The sequence below is a fragment of the Cervus elaphus genome, chromosome 29 (genome assembly GCF_910594005.1).
Source record: "Cervus elaphus chromosome 29, mCerEla1.1, whole genome shotgun sequence".
Classification (NCBI taxonomy): domain Eukaryota; kingdom Metazoa; phylum Chordata; class Mammalia; order Artiodactyla; family Cervidae; genus Cervus; species Cervus elaphus.
This window is the reverse complement of record NC_057843.1, coordinates 20238259-20261992: the sequence shown is the minus strand read 5'-3', so window position 1 is coordinate 20261992 and position 23734 is coordinate 20238259. Positions and strand designations below refer to the sequence as shown.

At 40.3% G+C, this 23734-nt stretch overlaps 1 protein-coding gene across 17 annotated transcripts in view; it reads right to left on the bottom strand.

Annotated features, from left to right (window-relative positions):
• The window catches only part of ELAVL2 (ELAV like RNA binding protein 2), a 168739-nt gene that overhangs the window by 27755 nt on the left and 117250 nt on the right, over window positions 1-23734 (bottom strand). For all 17 annotated transcript variants that reach the window (XM_043891391.1, XM_043891393.1, XM_043891388.1 and 14 more), the window contains one exon: window positions 15441-15544. In XM_043891391.1, the coding sequence (XP_043747326.1) occupies window positions 15441-15544 (104 nt within the window). The remainder of the gene's footprint in view (window positions 1-15440; window positions 15545-23734) is intronic.

The window sequence follows — 23734 nt, the reverse complement described above, 5'->3', positions numbered from 1 at the left end:
GGCTACTATTTTCAGAGGCCCCAATTTATGGAAGAAAAAAACTCAAATAATACCATTACCTCTGAGATCAGAGAAGATGAGAGAGAGAGTTTTGGCACAGAGCAGATGTACTTTAACAGAAAAACAGTTCAAAGATTAAGTTAACAGAAAACCTGTTCAATGATAAAGTAAGCCTTATTCCAAATCTATTGCAGTTATTATCAAAATTCATATCGTTACAATAAAATCTGTAGTTACAGCATCACAAAATGGTACAAGTATTTTACAAGAGAGCAACAGATGAGTACGTTTGGAAAGCCTGAAGCCTGGCTGAAACCAACCCTGATGGAAAGGCCATCCGACTGTTGCACCTCAAGGCTCAACACAGAGCATCCTTTTTTTCCCTGAACACACCTCTAGGTTTGTGGGATCATCTTAGTTCCCAGACCAGTGGGGAGGAGATCAAACCTGGGGTCTCGGCAGTGAAAGAGTGAGTCTTAACTGCTACACCACCAGGGAATTCCCATCCAGCACCTTTAAATGGGCTGATAAGAAAGGCCAACTTAACTTCTCCAACAAAGTGCCACGTATCAAATCCTCCCACTTCCTGACTCCATCCTCAGGGCTCTCTTAGAGCTTAATGTGAAATGCCAAATGAGAAAAGGGGTTCTTCTGGGGGAGTCAACAGCAGACACAATAAATGAACTTCATGAAATCAGCCTAACATCAGGTTAGAATAGGTTCCATGTTTGTTTCTGAATATGGGATAGTTACAAGTCACCATGCAGCCAGTGCCCAATGACACCATCAGAATTCACACCATGTGAATCTTAGGGAAAAAACACTAAGAATGCTACAGTAGCAGGTAATAATGTCAAGTTTTTACTTTAAACACTTTCACTAAATATACTACGAGGACACTGGGGAGATTTAGAGCAGGGAAATCTCAGTACTTAAGACTCAATACTCAGCTGTGCATGGGCTTCTTCATCAGGGCCAGTGCAGAAGACTGTCTCATAGCCTCCCTGCTCACTGCCCCCAAGTGACTGGGAGTACTGTAATGCACTTACAAAACTTTTCTAGTATTAGGCGTTAAGCTCCTAGAGGGTTGAAACTTATTCTTATATTTCCAGTCATCTCAGTATCCATGGAGTCCCTATGGATACCAAGATCCACAGATGCTCACAGTCCTCATATAAAACAGTGTAGTACAACAAACATCGTCAGCCCTCCGTATCTGCAGATGTGAACCACAGGACTGACTATATGTCTGTATATATGGATGCCCCACCCACCAAGTAAGCATGCCAGTATCCGCTGAGTGAATCCAGTCCACGGCCTCCTGCAAAGGTTATCTCTGAAGTACCTCTCAGGCAAGATGACTAGAAGGTACGATGCTTGTCCAAACAATCTAGCATTTTGTACTTCATTGGAAACGTTAAACTGGCTTATAGAAAAATAGCTGGACTCTTCCAATTCTTAGAAAGTTATTTTGCAGTAAAAGCTTCTTAAAGGGTTCTTTCAAGATTCTGATACATGATCAGATGCAATCTCCAACAAAAACCATACTATCAGGATACCTGTCACAGCTTTACCTTCAAAAATAAACTTTAAATATGATTTATGTAGTATCTGACCATCTAGTATGTCTAAGACATTGTTGACAGATTAAAAAGCTGAGTTAGAAAGTTAAACCTAAAGAGGGGACTACACACTACAGCTGATATAAGTAAAGTGGCACTGTTTAAGAATAAAAACTAAGCTGTTTTTTACTGGGTGGTAAAGTGTGGGAAAAGAAAAAGGTTCTCAGCAAGTCAATTTCTGTAGGTTAAATATTCTAGGGCTTTCACATACTCCATCTAAGATTTGAGAGAGGAAAAAGGAATCTACAAAAGAGACACACATGATAGACAAAAACACAGACTCATGGACATTATGTAGAAAATCTCACATGAAAAATAGCAGTTAAATCTTCATTTATTGTAGAAAAGGAAAAAGAGTTGGTAAATCCCTTAATCATTTTACGACATCTTCATTGAATCGGAACACCTAACAGGAAGAGATAGGTTCACTTTTAATTTCGCTTATAGTTTGAATTTTCCCATCTTTGAGTACACTGAGCAGGTCTCCACTCTTTCTTGTGAGTCAATAGCTAGAAACTTCCTCATTCAGAAATTATAAACAAAAGCACAAGCATTCCATGAGGTGCTCTGAAGACAAAGACTACCTGTTCTCAGAGAGCAGACCACCAAATAGGAGAGAAAGATAAAATGCAGTGAAAAATAAATGCTTTATTAGCCAAATAAAACTTAGGAAGTAATGACAATGGTATATTAAGTAGTATAGGCAGGGAAAGAATCAGACTGGAATCTTGGAGGATGAAGAAGCCAGACATGAAAGGATAAAAATTTCTATAGGACAATGACAACACTGGAATAGTAATTCTACAGCCTTAAATGTCACAGTCAAGCTTTTATAAAAAGGGAGTAATGGGCTACTAAGGCTTCCCTAATGGCTCAGATGGTAAAGCATCTGCCCACAATGCAGGTAGACCTGGGTTTGATCCCTGGGTTGGGAAGATTCCTTGGAGAAGGAAATGGCAACCCACTCTGGTACCCTTGCCTGGAAAACCCCATGGACGGGGTAGCCTGGTAGGCCTACAGTCCATGGGGTCTCAAAGAGTCGGACACTACTGAGCGACTTGACTTCAATGAGCTACAGAAATACACATGTATGTCACACACATATATAATATTGAGATAATAAATTGGGTGAAGAGAACAGTCAAAAATAAGTGGGGCAATAAAAAAAAAAAGAAAACCATCTACAATAAGTTTTATTTGTTCTATAACTAGAAGAAAAAACTACTTCACTACCATTTTAGCTCAGATATCTAAGTCTTCTTTGGCCTATGTATACCTACTGTAATGAAAATAGAATGATCCTATCTCTCTGTGGATACTAAATACTCCAAAGAGAAATTTCTTCTCAGTGCCATTTGTAAATATTTTAAATTAGTCTCATAGGCCACAGTGGATCTTTTCAAAACAAGGCAGATAACGTGTCTACAAACAAATGAATTAATCTGCCCAAATTCATTTCTATAGTTCCTTATAAATTAAGTCTTCACTAAAAAAAAAAAACACAACAACAAAGGATAAATGTAAAATACGGGGCTAGGTTGGATTAAATTTTTTTTACCAATCATTTTTGTAGAATCACTTTGATAGAATAAGCACACTTTATCATTTTCAGATGTAGCTTCCTCCAGAAAGGTCCATGTCACACAATGGCCCCTGTGCCTCTGGATCAGACATCCCTTCATGTGCAATACCATTCTTCTTTCTCTGCCTGATAACCCTCTTTTGTAGAACCCTGTCACCTCTGAAACCATTTCAGAGGCCTCTCAGCAGCCAGTGACATACCCTTTCGCCACCACATTCTGCATTCACTCCCCGTACATCCACATGATGGTCACGTAAAGTGCGTGCTGTCTCCCCTACTACACACGGATGTCAAGGCCAAGGCTGTATCGTGTCGTATTTTAGCACTGCTTCAACATTTAGCAAAGCTTACGTGGACATACTAGCCACTCAGAATGGCCCCAGAATTATTTAATTACTCACCGATATCCCCTATCCAAGGCTGCATAACCATGATTATACAGTCTTAAAACAATTTGCAAGTAATTATTTTAACATTATGATAATACCTTTGCCCTTGGTGGCGGGGGAGAAGAGGGGAAAAAGCACATGTATGATGAACATAGACTTTTAAAGCATATGACCTTCCCTACAAGCTTGGGAGGCTGACCACCGGCCTTGTTATGGCTCTACATAATGCAATGAGGCCGTTTTAGTAAATGCTTAACATATATTAAAAAAAATTCCTCCTCAAACTTCTGAAGAAAAAATTCTAACAATCTTCCTGTTCTAAACAAAGGAGAAGATAATTCAACAATCCCACTTCAAACACCTGTGAGAAATATAAATAACCTACAACCCAAACCTGAATTACAAGTACATTACAATAGCTAAGACTTGTTGTTCTGGGGCCTGATTTGACCCATTTGTCATAGATTTAGCGTGTATGTGTATGAATATATCCTCTGAAAAAAAAAATCAGAAATCCAATCTCTTTCAAGGGTAAATTGTCTTTGGTAACCCTCCATCATTACAAGCTATACATCAATTAAAAAAAAAAAAAAAGAGGCAGTAACAGAAAACATTTTGGATTAGCTATGGCATTTCCTCTCTCTCAAATAGGCCTAGATGGAGATTTGTGTGTCAGACATACACATATGTGTGTGTATGTAGGAAATATATGATAAAATGATAATAGAAACATTATTATAAGCCTTCCCTATAGCCAAATAAAGTTTCACCTACATAGATGATGTAGACCTGACCTAAGTTATACAACTATGAAAACTGTGCTCAATAGATGATTTTAAAGGAATGACCCCTGAAATATTACTGAATGCTTTATAAGTTCAAACCAACCAAGATATTTCTCTCTCAACATGATTAGACATTAGAGAATCATCATGGGGAAAGCTTTTTTAAATGAACTAATTTGCAGGACTAATAGTCTCATTCAAAGACCATCTCTCATTCTCCAAATATCTATTAGACACCTGGGCTACATATTCCCCCCAAAACAGCTTTTAACAGAGAGTAATTATTGTATTCCTAGAGTCTTTTAAATGACAGTTGTGAAGATTTGAAAAGAGAGAGGATTTTTAAGGAAAACACCAACAACCTTAACCGTACACCAAGAAGAGACCATACCACTGCCATTCACAGAACTCCTCCAGAAATGTAAAGGCGGCCAAAAGGAGGGGCTAGCCACCCTTGGCACCCCACTCCAGTACTCTTGCCTGGAAAATCCCATGGACGGAGGAGCCTGGTAGGCTACAGTCCATGGGGTCGCTGAGAGTCAGACACGACTGAGCGACTTCACTTTCCTTTTTCACTTTCATGCATTGGAGAAGGAAATGGCAACCCACTCCAGTGTTCTTGCCTGGAGAATCCCAGGGACGGGGGAGCCTGGAGGGCTGCCGTCTGCGGGGTCGCACAGAGTCGGACCCGACTGAAGCGACTTAGCAGCAGCAGCAGCCACCTTTACCTCTGTTGCAAGACAAAGTGAACTCCTCCTTCAGATGTGCGGAAGCACCTCCCTTTACCTTGAGAATCCGGTCCTTTGGCATTTAATGACACTGCAGGGAGCACAGAACGGCCTGGCGCCGTGCCCTTTCCCTGGGTCCCACTGATTGATAGCGTCAATAACACTCCCTGGCCGTAATTAAACCGCCAGCAGTACCCCCTCTGCCACCGAGCAGATCAATGTTCTCTAATACTCAAAGAACCAAGTACCAAGGTGACAGCGGTGTCTTCAGCCCTCACCTTCACAGTTCATTTGGCTTTGTGCTTCAGAGTAGTTTGCAGACAATGCATATTTCACAATTCCCCCAAGAACACTGGTTAATGAAGAAGAACACGAAGGAAAATCCTGCAAGTTGGTGACAAGTACTTATTAACCCTTTTTGCAAAGAGCAGAACAGACACATACTAAGCCTTTAGGCAACAGTATGTGCACACCGCTTTCCCCCAGCTTTGAGACAAAATAGTTTTACAGGTCAAAACGTTTATAAATTAAAGTAGCATACTGTAAATTTTTTTCTTTAAATATTTTTAACACACTGTGTGGAAGAGTCCTTTGTAAGAGCACACATTTCCGTTTATTTAGACCCTGCCTGGAAAGTTCAAATATCCAGATACCTGGGAGGGTGCGTCAGGAGTGTGGCTAGGCACTTATAAAAACGAGACCAACTTTAATTGTACTACAAAAGCAACTTCCATAATCTAAGGATTCACAACCATCTGGGATCATAAAATTCAACTCCCAATCTCTACACTATGAAATAGCCATTTTAAATGAATGGGCCCCAGAAGAACCATGCTGCAAATCCCCCACTCTCAGAATCAAATACTACATGATGTTTAAGTACTTGTAACGCTAGAAGTACTTAATGACATTCAAATGCTCTGAAAACGAGTGCATGAGCACATGTATGTGAGAGAGACAAAGGGGGAGGGTAGATAGGGCATTATATTCATTAAAATTACACCCATTAATCACAAGACCCCAAAATGAAAATCTTACTTACATGTTTTAAAACAAGCACCAGAAAGCTGTCCAAGTGTAAACCACTAAACAATGGTCCTCAGGTTAGACCACCACATGTTAAGAATCACCTGTGGTGGCTATTAAACTACAACTTTCTCGGCCTCACTCTGTAGGTAATCATATTCAGTAAGTTTTGACTAGGGTCCAGAAATCTGCATTTTATTAACCACCGCACCACAGTGATTCTGATGAACATTAAAGTTTTAGCAGTCCCTTATGTCGAGGGATTTTAAACAGGTAATCCTCAAACTCTGGGGTGTATTTTTGGATTTCCTGAGGAGTTCATAAAAATTATAGATGTCAAGCCCTCTTCTTTCCCATCTACCAGCATTAATTTCTGAATAAGACAAGTTCCCAGGTATCTTGAAAGCATATGTGACTATAAATCACCAGCAAATATAGAAATGCAAAAGTAAAACAAAGTCCATAAAACCCACCCAAAGGTTATTTCCAAGAAGTAGACCCACTATGTATGGCTCCATTGAGTTGGGGAGCCCACAGCATGGCCAGTCTCTGGAAAAGGCTGCCGTACTTGATTCCATACAACTCCAGAATCTTTCTAGGAATGTGAACAGCGTTGTTTGGGAGAAGCAAGCAGAAATGGCCAGACTTCTAAAGAATCACTCTGGGGAAACTAAAGCGTTTTCTGAATGATCAGTTTCCAGGGCCAGGCAGATGCTCTGCTCGTCCTTCCTGCCGCTCACCTAAGGGTCATTTCAAGACTCATTAGCAAGCCCAGAACCTGTGCAGGAAGGATTAAAGTTCCCTCTCCCCTGGGAGGAGGTAACCTGGTACTAATGACCCAAAAGAAAGCCTATTAGCATGATTTATTTTTGTTCACAATCCACTTCTCTCTAACTCAAGCAACTAGACCCATTTTTAAAATATCCAATAAAATTAAAGAATTAAACACTGTGACTACTTTCTTCAGAATAAAACTAGCTTCTTAATTCCTCCCAACTAGACTTCTAAAAATATCACTGTAACATAGAAAACGCAAACTAAAAAACAATGAAATATTCTTGATCTTCTGTTTCTGAAAATAACAGGCCAACCCAAGTATTTTCTACCTCTAGATCTCAGGCCAAATGTTTCGCAGGAACTGAGTAACCTGGTACCATCTCTACCACTTTACAGCTGAGGAAACTAGACCAACAGATAAGAGCAGAACAGGGATCTGGGACTTGGGGCTCTATGTCCTAATGCAGCATTCTAACGAGCTCTTTAAAGAAGGGGGGCAGGGCACAGTAAGGAACAGATTTCCTGTATTGTTTTCAAAACACAGCCGCCTCTCTTGCTTGTTCATAAATAGCATGCCAAGAAACTTTCTGAAGCAAAAATTCCACCAGGAATTCTGATGCAGTACTCGTGGCTGAGAACTGATGCTAAAGGAAAACCTGGCAGAGGTAGGAGCAGAAGAAAATGGACCACACATGCTTTTCTAAAGAGTCCACACAAATTTAGAGAGAGAGAAATGCGCTTTGCTGTGATTTTTAAACTAGCATCTAGGACTCAAAGGAACCTGCCAGGAAAGCATTCTGGAAGTATGAATGGTCTCCTACAAAACAGAGGTGGAGAAAGTTACTAGAATAATCCTTTTACTGTCCAATTACCATTGAAATGTTAATTCACCTATCTGCTAAACAGGACCTCCGGATACCAGTTTTCTTCTCAAAAGGGAGGTCTGGCTATCTCCAGTGCTCAGCCTGAAAGACAACAGAGTTCTTCCATCACCAGGCACTGCTCCACTCCGCTGCACCTAATAAGCTGGTTCAGAAAATCTCAGGGTACTAAGAGCCCCAAATCAAGGTCTTCAAGAGACTATTCGATTTGTTTATAGTGGTATAGATATCTGAATATCGGTAACGTGAAATGGAAAGAAAACCGTTAAAGGTGCCGGCATCAGCCAACATGGCCCATTCCTGGTCCCAGCAGTATTATTATTAGCTGTATTACTTCTGAACAAGCCCCTTAGCCTGCACTTCATTTCACTGGCCAAAGGGCTACAATCCAGACAAATAGAAGAATAAAAGTCCTATGAAAACACTACACAAAAGCGGATACAGCAAGGAATTGAGGCTCTGTTAGAAGGCGGCACACCTACTTAACTTCTCTAGTCGGTTTGGGACAACAGGCTGAAGCCACCAAACTGAGCAAGTACTGCTTCTGGGTCATACATGAACGACAACAGGCCCTACCCTACCCTTAAAGAGCACTAGAAAAGTTAAGCAGAGAAGTGCTCGCATTAGAAACGCCTTTGCTGGTGTACATGTATGAAATAGGCAGGAAATGTAGGGCCACGCTTGCGTAATAAAATGATCTACAAAATCCCTCCCGAGGAAGATGGGTTAGGTCAGCTGCTAAGACTTTCTCCCACCGCCACCCTCTGTGATTCACAAGCAGGGATGGACAGGAAGCGGGCTAGGACACTGCCCCCAGGAACCCTCCTCCTCTTCAACCTTCCCTCTGTACAGTCTTAGCCTTTGCTTCAGCAACCGTGGAGAAGTCCCTTCTACAGAAAAGCTGTTCAGAGAATGCCAAGGTATTGCCCCCTGGGAACTTTCAAATGTCTAATTCCCACTATGGACAAAGCTTATAAGGAGCAGAAATAACACAACAGGCCTGAAGTCAGGACCAGGTTCTGGACCCTGCCAGGCCCCCTAGGTAAGTAACAACCTCTGGAGATTTTCATTTCATATAAGGACTATGTAAATTGGGATTCAATATAGATGTGAGGTTTATTCAAATGCACTAAAGAGTATCTGATAATCACATTGTAGTAATACACTTAGAATTTGGCTCTAGAAAGTTACAGATCATGGGTTAAAAATGAAATTAGAAAAACTAACACCCAATCTCATTTTCTTAAAAAGGGCATAGAAATCATTTACTCAAAGTTTCCATTTGTCTCTCCACAGAGACCTGATCAGATAAATAATAAATTTAGGATAACATCTCAAAAGTTGTCAGTTACTGTGAGGTCTGTCCTTCAGACTATTACTTTCAGAATTTCCCAGTCTGGTTAAGATAAAAGGCAAATGATGATCTATACTCTTGTTGAACTGATAGGTACTTTACAGAAGATGTCTTATAAATTTGTGAAGTCCACACTTCTTCTGTAAGCATTTACACTTTGTACCTTCATGAGAAATATCAACAACATAAATAAGCCACAAGAGCCGTAGGTGGCTTGAGATGCTCAGAGGGATGTGGAGTTTAAATCCAAGGCAGATTTTCCCCTCCTAAGAAACATCCAAGTCCAATCCTGTCACTGTTTTGCTCAAAACTCTTCGGTGGTCCTCCCTCACTTACAGTATAAAACCACAGCTCCTCACTCAGCACAGCACACGTACCTTTTCAGATCCCCAACTGCTCTCAGGCTCATTTCCACACCACTCCTCACCCTGCTTTCTACTCCAGCTAATTATATGTGATTTCCCTAACACCCGCTTTCAAACTCCCCAGCAGAAGTATGAACTCTCAGCTTTCCTGCTATTATAAAACCCATACCCCAGAACAGTGCTGCAGAAACTTTAAACAGAGCATCCAACAAGAGGCAAGCCTATAGTCCAGCTTCACTCCCGCTCCTGTTTCCATGTCCTTTCCTCCACTAATGAGTGGGGAGATGATTTATGCAGCAGCCACAAGATATATCCTCAGGTTCAGAATTAAATTTTATAAAGTGACAACTTAGAATGACAGACAAAAACCAACCCCATCCCAGATAATCCTGAACCGAGGGTTGAGACAGACAAGTTTTCCAGTACAAATTTTACTGTGGCTGCTAATGTTCAACAGCGTAAAGAGTTAAGTGTTACCTCCTCAGGTCAGGGTGCTGCACTTCACTCTAAATGCATTCTCAACCAAACCATCCTCTGTGATAGCCATGAGTCCATTAAACAGTTACACCTTTTCTTAGAAAAGAATCTGGAACACTACAGAAAGTTAAGAGACTCAGATAATAAACAGACTCAGTGATAAGCCGATCCATTATTTTTAAAGATTTTACAGATATAAATAGAAACTTAAAATGGTTAAAAGATCAAGTCCATCCAAGCTTACACAGCCAGTTAAATCACTTAAACAGTATCAGGGAGGGTAAAACTTTAGAAATACATAGATTCCTCCTATATTAAGGATATAGTTCATGCTAAGCAGAAAAACAGTCGACAAACATGACATTTACTAACTGAGAAAAAGATAAGCTGTAGGTAGAAAAGGTATAAATTTAACAAAAATTAAAAGCAATACAGTAGCTCAGGAAAAAAGGTGTATTAAGCTTTACTTAATTGCTCTCTATTAAACTGAACACTTTACAGAATACACATTACTATTTCTAATTAATATTCCTATTGTTAAGTTTTTTTCATATAGACAGAAATGGCAGTTTAATTATTTTAATGAGAATTTCCACATTAATGTATGTCAATTAGTAATTTTTAAGCAAAGGTAAGGTTTAATCTGACTTATATCTGAATGATTAAGAAAAATTGATTCAATCAAAATCAATTTTAGGCAGTTTTTCTATGCTAGTAGCATTTCCAGACAGGGTTTTTTCTGCTCTGAGAGAGAAGACGTGGATTTCTAGGGGTGAGAGGGAAAGTGAAAATCACTCAGTCACGTCCGACTCTTTGCAACCTCATGGACTATACAGTCCATGGAATTCTCCAGGCCAGAATACTGGAGTGGGTAGCTGTTTCCTTCTCCAGGGGATCTTCCCAACCCAGGGATCAAAACCAGATCTCCCACACTGCAGGCAGAATCTTTAACAGCTGAGTTACAAAGGAACCTATCAATAAAGATGAAAAGTTCTCTATCCCTTGGGGTAACAGCTCCTTGCTGTTGCTGTTTAGTCACTAAGTTGTGTCCGACTCTTTTGTGACCCTGTGGACTTTAGCCAACCAGGCTCCTCTGTCCATGGGAATTCCCAGGTAAGAATACTAGAGTGGGTTGCCATTTCCTCCTCCAAGGGATCTTCCCAATCCAAGGATGGAACCTGCAACTCCTGCACTGGCAGGCGGATTCTTTACCACTGAGCCACCTGGGAAGCCCAACAGCTCCTAGCACTTTGAAATAAAGCAAAGCCACTTCGTGGAATAAAACTTCCTCGGCCCACTGTAGAAGGAGGAGAAGCTGCGAGTCAAGATACAGATTTTACTGTATATGGGATATTCTCTTATTCACAGTACTTAATGTGGGGGGAAAACTCTTAAGTATTTTCAGAAATGATTTTACCCTGGCTCAGCATGAATCTAGGTCTGATAACTTTAACCTAGGCAAAAAAAATCCATTTTCCCTTAGGAGTGGAAAGAATTGTGCATATACTCTCTTTTTACTACCCTCTCTAGTATCAAAAGCTAAAAACATGTTGTAATATCCACACTTTACTTACCAGCTCATTATTAGGGATAACACGGGCAGGCTTTACTCATCATGATGCCTCTTACCACCAGCAATGTAAGCTGCTGGGACATTAACTCAACCAGGGAAAAAAAGTGAACCTTAAGAGAATTGCCACCTTGAATCTTTAACCTATAAATGCCACTGTACATAACAAATCTCTAACATAAGGTCAACTTATTAAGTTTTTCTAATTTCTAAGCCACACCTTTTAAAAAGTGAAGACAGTATGAACTTTTTACTCCAAATGCTGAATTGTCATTAAAATAAAACCACGATTAATATTCCAGTTAAGAGCATTATCCACAAGATTATCAAGGTAAAAAGATGAAATCAAATGGAACTCTGCATGGAAAAGTACCAAGTATTTAGAAAACCCATTTCATTTTGACGGTTGCTAAGTGTTAGGTCTTGTCAGGTCTTAGACTCACTGTCACAAATTACCTGCAAAACAAAAAAGCAGATTCCTACACTGATTGAGTAGATCTGAAGTGGGTCCCAGAATCTGTATTTCTAACTCATCCTCCTTGTGATTTTGCAACCAAGTTTGGGAATAACTGCTTCAGATTTCTCAGTGCCTATGGGACTCTGCTTCACTCATTACAGAAATAGTGAATATTTGCCATCTATTCAACATACCATCCATCTATTACACAAAACCCTACGGGGCTAATGCTACTAGGAAGCCCCAGGAAAAACTGCTAAATAAACCATCTTTCACAGAGCTTGATTCACTGTTTCAATATTCCAATAAATAGGAATTCTACCAAATGCATAGGTGGCTCGGAAGATATGACAGAAACCTGAGCTCAGTGAGCGCACAAATACTTGTATACTTATAAATGACATATATATTAATTAATCTACTGCAGCTTTCTAAAGGAAAATATGGTGTCATGGTAACAGGCTTAGTGTAGATATCAAAAGACAAGGATTTGAGTCACAGCTCTGACTTCAACCGCCTGGTCTAAGCTAAACTCTGTGACTGCCCACTTAAGTCTCAACTTTTTTACTGCGGGTAGAGGTTAATGCTTAAGTCTGAATTATATATGGGTCCCCTTCAATCTCCAAACTTCTGTGATCCCTCATGGACTATTTCAAAAGAAGGGAGAGACCCAACCTGAGTCAGAAAAACCCAGAAAGGCAGCAGCAAGAAGAACTTCAGATGGACTCCAAAAGATGGGATGGCCACTATTAAACTGAGTGAGAAAGAATATGCCAGGGGAGCCATAAAAGCGTATGTGCAGAGGTTGTGAATAAGATGAGCTTGCCATGGAAGAGCCAGTCTGACCACCATGGAGAATAGTAATCAGTGATAATGCTGGGTCACTCCAAAGTTAAGCCAAATGATATGATAAAACAGTAGGGCAATGGAAGAGAATTTTGAGTGAGAAGCAATATGAGGAAAGTGGTGTTTTTATAAGATTAACTTCAGAGCCTCCACCAGGATGGACTGCAGAAAGCAAAAAGAAACTGATTCACAGAATAGGAAACAGAAAGGCTTAAATACAGCTTCTAAAAACTATGAAAGCAGTGAATACCAGGAAAAACCTGGTTCAGATGTTGCATGAGAACACACAACACATCTAACTGAAAAAAACCAGAAAGAACAGATAGACAAAAATGGTGCTATGTAAGTTTTGGGAAATGGTCTGCTTTGCCTCAGACAAATCGGGGCCAAACTGAGGATACCAGCTGTTATCTGATATTTCTGTCGGAACCAAATGAGAGGGGTGGGAAAGAAGTAGCCTGCTGCTTACCGACCACGCCCACCCCCATCCCAGAAAATCTGAAGAGAAGGGGCAGATGTCATGGTGAAAAAGCCACAAGGCATGACTGTCCTTTCTTGCATGTATTCTGCCTGAGCAGCTGGGCCCTGAAGAGAAGGCCGGTGACGGACAATGAGGAAGCAGCTGTCACCTGTGGTCTCTCTGCAGGCCATGGACATTTCTATGGAGACCCATTTCTCCTGCATTTCTACCTTCGTGTGGACCTTACTGCAAAAAGAACTGATGTAGAGCAAAAGCACTGACCCACTAGAGTGAAACGAGGGTGCTTATTTCTGGAATGGAGAAAAGGGCGTGTCAATCCAACCATCAATATTCCATTTTTTTAACCACGATTCGTGAGCAACAATCCTGAAGTCAACAGACACTGGGGCGCCTCACAAAAATCTGCAGTAGGACAGAGTGTTTGCAAAACAACAGGAAAAGGTAACTGGACACTGGACAAGACCTTTTTAAAGATACTTGATCATTACACTTAGAAATACTATTAAAAGGTTCATCTCTGTAACACAAACAGTAGGCAAAGAAGAGCAGACAATTAGAAATAACACTCCAGATTGCAAACCAAGGTCAAAACAAACAAGTCCTTTGTGAACTTAGAATATACTAGAAATCTAGTAATTAGACATTTCGTACTTAGGACATTTTCTTGACCAAGAAGCATGTAGAATCTCAGACATCTTACATCCATGTATATTTGGGGGTCACTGCATACAATTTCCTTTAGATGAGACAGAGGTGGGAGGTATCTTTCCTCCAAGCCAATAAATATAAAGAATGAGATGTCAAAACTACCCCAGGCTAATGAATTACCTTAACTGACAACTCTGAGAGAAGCAACTTTTAAACACAAAGATGACACTGCATTTCCAGATTCCTGAAAAAATGAGCAGAAATCTCCTAGACAAGCCTCTAAGCAAGATGGATACCACAGTCAGCCTTGACTAACTTCCCCTCACCACTCCAGGCTATGGTCTGAGCTGACTTCTTAAATCAAGGGTGGAAAACAGGTTCCAACTTCAGTCAATTGATAGAGGTTGTCTGGAGCACTATTTTGACAAATATCTGGAAGCCACATCCAGACTCAGTGAAAAAGGCTGCCATGATTGATCGGGAATGTCTGAACTGGGCAGAAGAGGGAAAATTGATGGCACGTGTACTAAGCGTTTGCCAGAGGCAACATCCCTTTTATCTTCTAAAGGGAAAGAGATCTACACAGCAAACTGTATTAACTTCTTATCCAGAGAGAATTTACATCAGAATTTCAAAAATTCAAAAAGGCAGGGAAAACATCCATAAAGTTATTTACTGTTTGTCATGAAAAGACAACTATAACAGAAAAAAAATAACCTGTGTGGCATATACACTCTCCTAGTCAGTCTCCTCAAAGTAAGCTGAGTCTGCTAGACTAGAGTCAAACAATAGCTCAAGGACCTGCTTTTCTGTGACCTGAGAACTAAAAATGATTTTTACATTTGATAATGGCCTGCAAAGCTAACATATTTATTGCCTGGCCCTTTACAGAACAAAACTGTAGATCCCTGTGCTAGAAGAAACAGATACGGTTTTTTCAAGTTAGAGGCAAGTAATTCTCTATAAAGGATGGAAATTTAATTCAGTAAGTTTCATAACATACTTATCTAATAAAGTTGCTGCTCTTTCCCTTTGTTAATACACAAGTAATTACTGGGTTGGCCAAAAAGTTCATTGGGGGGTTTCTGTAAATTATAATGGAAAGAGTCGAAAGAACTTTTTGCCCAATGCAATACATGTAGCTGGAGAAGGAAATGGCAACCCACTCCAGTATTCTTGCCTGGAGAATCCCATGGACAGAGGAGTCTGGTGGACTACTGTTCATGGGGTCACGGAGAGTCAGACACGACTGAAGGACTAAGGACAGCACATACATGCAGTACTCATGAATTAAGTTCCCCCCATCAGGCAACAAACCAAAACATTCTGCTATGCCTCCCAGAGAAGAGTCTATATGGGCACAAAACCAGTAAAGGAAAGAACTACAAAGAGACCTTAATTTGTTTCAACCTCTGTTCTGTGAGTAGATATTAAAAAAAAATGTAAACATACTTTTATTGTTTTGGTTTGAAGTCTCAATCCATTCAGGGTGTTGATAGCTTTCTCTGCATCCTTAGGGTCAATGTAGTTCACAAAGCCATATCCCAAGCTCTGCCCTAATGAAAGGGAAGGGGAGAAAGGCATACGTTAGTTCTCCACCGCTGATGACAGACATCCACGTTGGTTCTGGCATAAAGTCTTGTCATTAATGCCAGCAGATTTTCTCAGGAGTAAAAAGAAGTCTACATTAATTCTAGAAATACACATGTGGCCTTTTTCATCTCCTGTCTATTTCAGCTTCAAGTTTAAACATCAGTTAGAACACAGCAAGCTGTGCTGTTTAAAAAACACACATCCCCAGTGCTCCATCCACCGCACATGCCCTGCCTGAGCCCCGGCGCCCAGCAGCAAGGCAACCGTGGTGCAAGTCTCCATGGAGCTGCTGTGTGGGCTTCACGGGCACGACTTGTTCAGCTTCAGTTTCCTTACACATCAAACTGGAAAGTGAAAAGCATCAACCAAGAATCTGTCAGTGTTTAAGCACAGTACCCTGATAAATTTACAGCCTTTACCACGTACAAGTATTTCAGAGTCTAAACTAGTGGAGAATCATGCGTATGTGTATGTATACATGTAATCTATGTGTGTGTGCGCGCCTAAGTACATTAATTTTAGAGGAGAGCTTATTCAAATAAACTAAATCCAATTTACTAAAGGGGTCTGAAAACCTAGCTAAGGAATAAAAGGAAATATGAATACAAAGATTTATGGCTGAAGACAAACAAACCCATAAGAATATGTGGAAAAGAAAGAAAAAAAAATAAAAAAGTAACGGAAAAATTTTGGAATAAGAGTTGCTTCTAAATGAGCCTGTCGCTGCTTTTATCCATCATCTGAGACCTCTCTCGTCCTCGGCTCACTGATGTGTCCTGACTCTCAGGGAACAGGAAATAACAAGATATTGGAATCAATGGAATGCAGACAAGTAAAGTCAACCCTAAAGGTCTCCATTTTTCAACTAAAAGAAAGTTTCTCAGTTTGACAAGACAAAAAATACTAAAAAGGTGGCGACAAAAATGGGCATTTAAAGGTTTAGTCTACTAAAAGTCAAACCAAACCAATTGAGGGTTTCCTGGTAGATTCCCAGTAAAGGTCCAAATGCTTTCTATATACTACCATTTTTGGATCAATTTCATAGCAAAGTGAGAGAATATTTTTTCTTTTAAGTGGTACCTTAGGTCTAAGTATTTATGAATACAGGTATTTAGAAGGCCACTCTGGTTTTCCTAACGTGGTTCCTCACACGTCTATAGAGAGAGAGGGAGAGAGAAAACTACATATAATGCCTAATAACCATGAAGACTTGTGATTATATTTTGAGGACCACTATCATTTTGAGGGGATAATCATTGCTAACTTATACTCTTTAATCAAACCGCATTTTTTCCTATTTTTATAAAAGGGGATGAGGGGAGATCTAAAACTCAGCTCATTAATTTTTTTCCTCACACTACTCACTGAAATTGTGTTTTACTCAAAGATCTGATTTTTAAAAGTTGCATGTGAATCACTGTAGTTTTAAGCATTTAGCTTTTTTCTAATTTGACATTTATCATGTGTCTACTGCATGCACAGTGGCCTCTTATGAAATGTGCTGCGGTTCTGTTATCACTGAGCAGGATTCAAATTGGCCGAACATTAAAAAATCTGCTCAAGGAATCAGTTTATGATGGAAAGAATCTGGGCTTGGAGATACACACATATAAGTTCTAACTCCGGCTCCACTGTTTACCAGCTGTGTGACTTTGAAGAGACAACTTAACCTCTCTGAGTCATTAACCTCCGTATTTCTAGAATGAGGATAATTCCTACCCCATGAGACTGCTGAGTCAGTGATGAGAACTTTCACTATTAATCGAGATAGACCACTCCAGTGAATAAATAAAGGAAAAATAACATGTCTACTACATGTAAAGGAGTTTACACACATTCATTTAAAATTAAACCAGACAGGATGCTACCAAAATAACAGGGGAAGGGAAGGCAAAGTGAACACTGTGTGGTTTTCCACGCTGCTATTCTGTAACAAAATAAACCAAATTATCAACTGTACAAGCACTGAGTCCATTTCTCCTATCTACTGGCACCACACTAACACTTATATTTTACCAGCTTCTAATCAAAGTCCTTTCTCAATCTTGGTACACTGGAATCATCCACAGAGCTTAAAAAACAAAAACAGAAACTGATGTCTGCGTCCCTTTCCCCCAATTTTTTTTAAATTGGTCTATTACAAACCAGGTTTCTTAAATCCTAGTGCCTCTAACACACGTAGTCAAGGCTGAAAATCACAGTTTTAATAGTGAGAGAGAATCTAAGACTGCAAATAAGGATTCCGGGAGCCCTAAGAAGGGCCAGATGCTGATGGTCTGGGTATGAAGTGACTCTGCAATGAAGACTGCCTGCCTTTTGACAGATGCATTTTTAAAATATTAGTAGATGTCTTTCTTCTAAATTCTTCAAGTTATCCATCACTTCAGAGGAACAGTTTATTGCCTACTGAAGTCACTCTGGCACAGCAGGGGCCTGTTGGAGTTGTGTTGCTGGGTAAAGTCAAAATCCTGTCTGCTTAGCCATCTCTTGCCCTTCCTCTAGGCTCTTACTCCTAACACACTGGGGGCACTCAAAAAGTTTGCTAAATGCACGAATGAGAAGCCCAGTGGTTGTTATTCATTTAACCAAAGGCAATGTCATCAATGGACTTCCCTGGTGGCTAAGACAGTAAAGAATATGCCTGCAATGCAGGAGACCAGGGTTCTATTGCTGGGTTGGGAAGATCCCTTGGAGAAGGGAATGGCAACCAACTCCAGTATTCTTGCCAGGGAAATTCCATTGACAGAGGAACCTGGCAGGCTACATACAGTCCACGGGATTGCAAAGAGTTGGGCACAACTGAGTGACTAACACTTTTTTATGTCATCCACGTCACCATCAGATGATCCACCCATTGAATGAGTCTTTGATCTGACTCCCTCAAGCAGCCGTGGCTAGCTTTAATGATGAGTCAACCAAATTTCAACTACTGGAAACGGAGTACACTCAAACGATATTTATCCTTAAACAAGCTCTCTGACACAAAGTTTCTACCTTGTTTAGCGGTAGTTTTCGGAAGAGCAACACTCATCAATTAGTATTTAAGGTAAGCAAAATGTTATCACTACCCTAAGCAAAATAATATGAAGGGAGATAATTGCTGCTAAACGGCTTCATTCCTAAATCCACTGCAGTAGATGCACTAACATGTTGGCACTGGAACTATAAGGGAGTTAGTAACTTCACAGATTTTCATTTTCAAGTGAGCTAATCAAGTCAGCAAACATGTACTGAATGCTTAAAATATATAAAGGCATCACAAATGATACAAAGATAGGCAAGACTCTCCCCATTCTCATTTTTCAGCTGTGTGGTATTTTAGGGTTTAATTTTAGCCTCACATTGATCTCGTGAGATATTCATTCTTCTTCTGGAAGGAAGTAATGGTATCTGAAGATGGGTAAGGTCGATCAGTATCCTCAAATCAAGGAGGAAAAAAAAAAAGAAAAAAACAAGCAGAAAGCAGTCATCAGAACCTGAATCCAAGAATCTCAAACACTATGTTCTTCTCTCAATTCACGACTAGTTTATATATGAACCTGGACCATCTTCAGTATGCTTGAAATATAATGTAACCACGCATTTTCTAACAAAGCTCTACCAAAAAAGAGTTCTTTTGAGACAGTTGCCTACTGTCTTAAATTCCAGTACTTCTTGTGCAAGTATCAATTTCAGTATATGTGAATTTTTATGCTGCTATTCCTATAACAGTGTAAAGTCACCTTGTTTACATGGTGCCTGTTTCAGGTTATTATGAGTGCAGATTTTTAAAAAATAAAAGCAGAAGGAAGTCAAACATCAAGAACAAAATATTTAGAACCACTTTCTCCCACTTTTGTATGCATCAGCTAGTAACAGTCATAAACTACCAAGGAAGGCTTGGAAACCAAGCATCATTTATCCAGATCCTCCAAGTCTATTTTTCAAGTCATTCTGAATTTAGAATGTGCATATTGACAATCTCAAAACCAAAAATCACTTCTTTAAAAAACTTATAAAGCTCTACATTTAAATTCCAAGTATAACAATTATGGAAACCACTATGATCAAAAGAAATTCTGAACAAAATAACAAAGCCAAGGCTTACCCCCCAAAAAAGGCTTCAAGACCAATAAATCTGTCTTTAGAAGTCAAAAAGTTCCTCTGGTAGCTGAACATCAAGAAAAAGGTCAACTCCACTAGTCCTCACAAGCTACCTGTGGCCCCATGGTCCTTAAGAGATTTTGAAACCATTCATCTTAGCCTCGGTCCTAACAGCCGTGGCAGGGATTCTAGAACGTCACTACAGAGGAAGCCTTCTGAACAGTCATAGGCCTATGGCTTCAAGCAGGTACTGAAAACTCCAGGTCAATCCTGCACGTCAGCACACGGTATTCTGTACAGCGTGTGAACGTGAATGGCTTTTGTTTCGCACCCTTCCTTTTAATCTAAACACATGCCACAGAGAAGGATGGCTTCTTCACAAAAGACAGAAAAATCCCTTATGAACTGCTCCTTGGCATAAGGAGAACAGCTATAAACAGGCTGCTGAGAACCATGGTCAAGTGATCTGAAGCGCAGAGCTGAGACACTCCAAGGGTCTCTGAATGGGGCTGAGGCGCAGGCAGCTGCATGGGGGTCAGAGCAGGAAGAGGAAAACAGGCAGAGAATCCATGTAGTGACAAAGTGCTAGAGGGAAACACAGTAAACTCCAATTTATCCCAAACTGTGCATAACTCAAAGCAGCAGCCGTTCCCTTGCCACCTACATTGCTTTTAATAGCACACTTTAATTAAAAATTTAATTGCATATTTTAATTAAAAATACACAATCTTCTGAACCCATTTAATTCAAAGGTCACTTTATTTAGTCTTTTCTATTTCAAATAACTACCAGTGTTCTGAATATCAAATTACCCCCTCAGGTTTAAAGGTAAAGGCAATAGATCACCATAATTCTTGATTACAAACCTGGTACATTAATTTAATTTTATCCAGCCAATATTAAGTGAGATCCTTCTCAACATGGAATTGTGAAAAATAAAGTTCTGTATTTAAAAGTCAGCCTACATATTTTTCACCAACATTCACCATTCATTTGTTCGATGATTTTAGAAAAGCTAGTTTTTGCTAATCCTGGAGAATACAGCAGAGACACAAAGTTCCTCTTCATACAATTTATATTCTGGTTAGGAGACAACAAAAGAACAAGCTCTACAGTATATACTGCAAGAAAATAAGGGATAAAGAGAAAAAAAGAAGCAAAAGTAGAGAGCTGGGGGTGCGGGGTCAGGGCTGCTGACCTAAATATAATGGTGAGAGTGGGCCCCGGCCTGAACATAACATTTGATCCAAGACCTGAAGGAAGTAGCTCATAGTCTTATTAGGGAGGCTGTGTAAGCAGACTCATTTCAGTGCACATTCTACCACTGGGGAATAACACCCTGTTTGTTCCACCAGCTAGATCTGCCCCGCCCCCCAGGCATTAGTACAGGTGGCTCAGAGGTTAAACTGTCTGCCTACTATGCGGGAGACCTGGGTTCGATCCCTGAGTTGGGAAGATCCCCTGGAGAAGAAAATGGCAACCCACTCCAGTATTCTTGCCTGGAGAATCCCATGGACGGAGGAGCCTGGTTGGACACGACTGAGCGACTTCAGTTCAGTTCAGTTCACATATTATTCTAACTTGGATTACTGCTACAGTATCCTAACCATCATCCCTTCCCTAGACTCCTGTTAACTCCAAAACCAGTCTTTCTAGAAGAAAATCCCAATCATAATCTGGTTTCCAAGATCATCATCAGCTTCTTGCTTACTTCTAGGACTCCTACAAGTATGTATACCCTGAAATTCATATTCAGTTCTCTGTGCCCGGAATACACATCTCGTCCTCTAGGACAGGGGTCCCCAACCTCTGGGATCTAATGCCTGACGATCTGAGGTAGAGTTCATGTAACGATAATAGAAATTAAGTTCAGTTTGGTCACTAAGTCATGTCCAACTCTTTGCAACCCCATGGACTGCAGCATGCCAGGCTTCTCTGTACATCACCAACTCCTGGAGCTTACTCAAAACTCATGTCCATCAAGTTGGCGATGCCATCCAACCATATCATCCTCTGTCATCCCCTTCTCCTGCCTTCAATCTTTCCCAGCATCATGGTCTTTTCTAATGAGTCAGCTCTTCGCATCAGATGGCCAAAGTATTGGAGCTTCAGCTTCAACACCAGTCCTTCCAATGACTATTCAGGATTGATTTCCTTTAGGATGGACTGGTTTGATCTCCTTGCAGTCCAAGGGACTCTCAAGAGTCTTCCCCAACACCATAGTTCAGAAGCATCAATTCTTCGGCCCCCAGTTTTCTTTATGGTCCAACTCTCCAAAATGCACAATAAATGTAATGTACTTGAATTAGCCCAAAACTAGCCCCCTCACCCAGGTCCATGGAAGAATGGTCTTCCATAAAACCGGTCCCTGGTGTCAAAAAGGTTGGGAAGCACAGCTCTAAGGCTTTCTCTAAGACCTTTTCTTGTTGTAATTTGTTTCACTCCCAGTGCTCACTGTTCAGTGCCCTTTCCTAGTCCTTCCGCAGCCCTTGTATTATCCACCTTTATCTTACTACGTATGGGTACTGAGTCAATTTGCACATCTCATCGCTTAGACTGTTGAGCAAGGGCAAGCTGAACATAGATCCTGATACAGAAGACCCCAGCATAGATTATTAATATGCTCACTGGAACAATGAACGAACGAACAAGCTAACGGGGGGAAAAAAAAAAAAAAAGATGAACAAATGAAGAAACAGCCGTCTGCCTTCCAGGAACTTATGGTTGAGAAGAGAGATGCCCTTATAAACATGCTCCCCATCTATGTCCCTACATCGCACCAGATGGTTACAGAACAAAAGGAGACAAGATGCTCAAATGTGACAGAATTCTGTCTTTCTAAGGGAGTGATGTGAGATACATTCCTTTTCAAACAGTTCATGTAAAACTTTTCATATGAAAATTTTCTACAAATACTATTTAAATGAAATCTCAATTAAAAAAAAATAATGTCACCTAGAGTAATTTGATAGATTTACATAAATCTGCTTCACAAATCTGTAAGTATGAATTATGGGATGTCAGCATATAATTTTGTTGAAAGTGCTTTTTCACTAATATAATTAAGTCTGCTGAGACTATTCATGTACAAGTCAAATAAAATGCAGAGTGAATTCTGTAAAAACCTAGTAGTTGAATCAACAATAAAAGGTGACTATGCTGATTGATGTGTATCTATTATTTTATTTAGAGCAGCAGTAATGTTTTATGAAATAAAAAAAGACAAAAGCAGCATGACTCTTTTCTAAATGCCCCAGGAAGCAGAAACAGGTCACTATGGTCCTCTCTGACAAGCAAGACTATTTGCAAGCTGAGGTCTAATAATGTAACACTTAAAAAAAAAAGGCAAATTGAGAAGATTCACTGTCTCTAAACATGGTCCCTATACAAAGCTGCATCCTTTAATCCCTTAACAAACAAACAACAACAAAAAATGATATTTAGGAAAACAAGTTTTCACTTCAAGAGGGACAATTTTCACTTTTAAAGACAGACCGAACCCCTCTCTCTCATTCTAACACCTAACGTCGCCCTTCCCTCCTCTCCCACACACAGTAAAGTTGCAAATGTGCTGCGCTGCTTCAGAGGGACGTCCTGCTCTTGGGCACTGGTCTTGTGTCTGTTCAGACAGGCTGTGCCCCGCAACTCCGGCATCAAAACAAGGTGCTCCAGACTTTACAAAGGCAGCTTTCTTAACAGCTCAGATCTCCTGTGAACGGGACCACGTGGGGATGACACTCCAGGGGAAAGCTTTGAGAGAAGCCTAGAGAACAGAGGAATGCAATCTTCTCTAGTCACACTTCTCTCCAAATTTTAATTCCTGACTTAGCCCGAGCCTCCTCAAATGCAGCATGCCAGACGCAGGAAGTCCTTCCATTTAAACATTCAACTAACTCAGGTCAAATTGAACAGGTCCTCCTCACCACCCTCTAATGGGAAAGATCAAACTATGAGGCAGAGAACTGGTGTGATCCTATATTACTACAGACCAAGCCAGACTCTCTTGAAAGCTCGGAGCATTTTTACCAGTTTCCCAAAGGACATTACCAGGGATTATCACCAGGATGGAG